This window comes from Ichthyophthirius multifiliis (assembly GCF_000220395.1).
Source record: "Ichthyophthirius multifiliis unplaced genomic scaffold scaff_1120509250456, whole genome shotgun sequence".
Classification (NCBI taxonomy): Eukaryota; Ciliophora; class Oligohymenophorea; order Hymenostomatida; genus Ichthyophthirius; species Ichthyophthirius multifiliis.
The window spans coordinates 16,481-19,012 of NW_004086728.1; the positions used below are offsets into that span (position 1 = coordinate 16,481).

Below are 2,532 nucleotides of genomic sequence, written 5' to 3' on the forward strand. Positions count from 1 at the left end.
TCATATCTTTTATATTTTCCCATAATTTCTATACATCTAATCCTTACTTTTCAAATATCTATTTTTGTTAATATTTTTTTATTTTTTTTTAAAAAAAAAAAAGAAACTTTAAAAACTGAAGACATTGATCTTTTATGTCCTTTATCCATTTTATTTTCATCTTAATTAAATTCGAAATTTGAATTATCTTTATTTATTGCATAATTAGTTAAATGCATATATAGATTTTCTAAATTCTCTTTATTAGGGCTTTCATATTCTTCTGTAGCAAACCTAGCTATACCTTCTTTGAAAATATAAGTCCTTAAAGGTTCACATCCAGCCAAAAGAACATAAACTCTAAAATCAAACTTGAGATTTTCAATTAGAAAAGGTTTATGTAAATACCTTTAGACTACATAATGGTCATTATTATTTAAATCATCTAAACTTCTAGTAAGAAAAATACCTTTACCTTAACAACTAGCTTCCTTTATAAAATAAATAAATATTTATATATATATATAAAATATATTACAGGTTTAACAATAAAAGTTTTCCGTTTTCCTTTTTAGATTTTTTCGAATTCGGTTCTCAAATCATTATATTCTAAAGGTAAAAGCCATGTCTAAGGGAAGAAATTATATTCTTCTGGAAATTATTTCTACATTTTTTTTAAATGGCGTGCCAAATAATTCTTCCTGGCTAAAATAAACATACCAGGGAAATGATTAATTTTCTAATATGCTTACATTTTACCTAATTATTCTGGTTAAACTGCATTATCAGTCCAATATATGTCACATTCAGTATTTTCAGAATCATAACTAAGTCTCCATTTTAATAATTTCTTTCCTACAAATTTTACTACAGGGTATTATGTATCTATATAATAATATATATATATAATTATTTATTATTTTTATATTTTACTTTTTTTTAAAAAAACCTGATACATTCATAGTTATTTTATATTATTTTTTTATATTTGTTTATTGAGCAAATTTCTTTTTTAAAGGATTCTGCTTTTTCTTTTATTTAGGCTTTTTTGTGTCATCTTCGGGTATTATTTATTCATCTTAATGTGTGTATTCGTTATTATTTTGTGTATTTTCAGAATCCGATTCTATACTAGAATCGGAATATGTACCATCGTACTATTCTTCATTTTAGTCGTCTTTTATACCTTAGACGATTTCGAGGGGATCATATTAAAGTGATTTTATTTGATTTTTGTCCATAGTATTTTTTCTTATTTATTTATAAACTTTTTTTTTTTTTTTTTTTATTGCAAAAATAAAATACCAATTTTATATTTATATATATAAAGATTTAAAATAAAAAACATATCTTTTTTACATATAAACTTTTATTATATTATTTTTTCATTTAGACTCTATAATTGTGAGTCTTTCTTATATTTTTTCTATTTTTTCATTTAATTCTTTAATATCATCTAGATTTTGTCCTACAGCTAAATTGTTATTTTCAATTTCATTTATTTTATCTTATATTTTAAGAATATCTTCATCTTAGTTTTTGAGTCTTTCGTTAACTTCTTCTAAACTATTTTTATTTTCATCTATTTTTTAATCTTATACTTCTATAATTTATAATTTCTCATAAATATCATTTTTAATCTCATCTATTTTTTAATCTTATTCTTCTATTTTTTATAATTTTTCATCAATGTCATTTTTAAATTCATCAATTTTATTTTACATTTCATCTACCTTAAAATGTTTATATATTTTTTTTAAAAAAAAATAAAAATAAAAAATATATAAGATTTTTATAAATTAAAAATGGTTTAAAATTTTAAATAAAGTACCTTATTTTATAATTCATCTATATTATTATTTTAAGAATTACCTTAATTATTATTATTATTATTATTATTATTTTATTTCAATTCTTCTATATCTTATTCATTTTATTTTTTCAAATCTTCTATCATCTAAATAGCATTTTGAATATCTTAAGCTAAGTCAGGTAACTTAATTGATTCTATATTTTCAATTTGTTCTTTAATTTCATTAAATTAATCATTTTAGCCTTCATTATTTACTTTATTTTCATTACTTGCTTATTTTTCTTTTATTTATTCTTTAATTTCTTCTAATTAATTTTCCATGTCTTCCTTATATTTTATCTACTCCTCCTTATGTTCATCAATAATTCTATTAATTTCATCAAGTTATTTATTAAAATCTTCTTCTAACCCATTAATTAATTCATCATTCTCTTTTTAATTTACTCTGTTTTTTCATTTAATTAAGTTTCTTATTATTCGATTTTCTAATTAAATTCATTTTCGTTATTTTATATTTTATCGTTTAAATTTTCTTCTATTTTTTCGATTTTTTCATTTATTTCAGTTTCTTATTTTTATATTTTCTCATTTATCTCTTCTTCTAATTTTTTTATTTATTCTTAAATTAAATCATCTTTTTATTACATTTCTTGATTTATCTCGCCTTTTTCATCTTTTAAATTTTATATTTTTTCATCTATTTCTTTTTCTAAATTGTCTATTTTTTCCTGTATATCTTT

At 19.5% G+C, this 2,532-nt stretch overlaps 2 protein-coding genes across 2 annotated transcripts, besides 6 other annotated features; both read right to left on the bottom strand. All coding sequences in view use genetic code 6, as the record gives it.

Annotated features, from left to right (window-relative positions):
• On the bottom strand, positions 1 to 1,220 carry IMG5_075010 (tubulin-tyrosine ligase family protein, putative; the record flags this gene model as incomplete). The annotated part of the gene is made up of 4 exons (XM_004036606.1): positions 1 to 58; positions 124 to 470; positions 518 to 864; positions 929 to 1,220. 4 exons carry the CDS (start codon positions 1,218 to 1,220, stop codon positions 1 to 3), a joined length of 1,044 nt encoding a protein of 347 aa, XP_004036654.1.
• Positions 1,221 to 1,364: 144 nt separating this feature from the next.
• IMG5_075020 (hypothetical protein) lies at positions 1,365 to 1,703 on the bottom strand (the record flags this gene model as incomplete). The annotated part of the gene is made up of 1 exon (XM_004036607.1): positions 1,365 to 1,703. One exon carries the CDS (start codon positions 1,701 to 1,703, stop codon positions 1,365 to 1,367), a length of 339 nt encoding a protein of 112 aa, XP_004036655.1.
• Positions 1,557 to 1,694: a microsatellite.
• Positions 1,661 to 1,709: a microsatellite.
• Positions 1,710 to 1,855: 146 nt separating this feature from the next.
• Positions 1,856 to 1,887: a microsatellite.
• A 381-nt stretch (positions 1,888 to 2,268) lies between these two features.
• Positions 2,269 to 2,403: a microsatellite.
• Positions 2,300 to 2,408: a microsatellite.
• Positions 2,409 to 2,469: 61 nt separating this feature from the next.
• Positions 2,470 to 2,532: part of a microsatellite that runs on past the window's edge.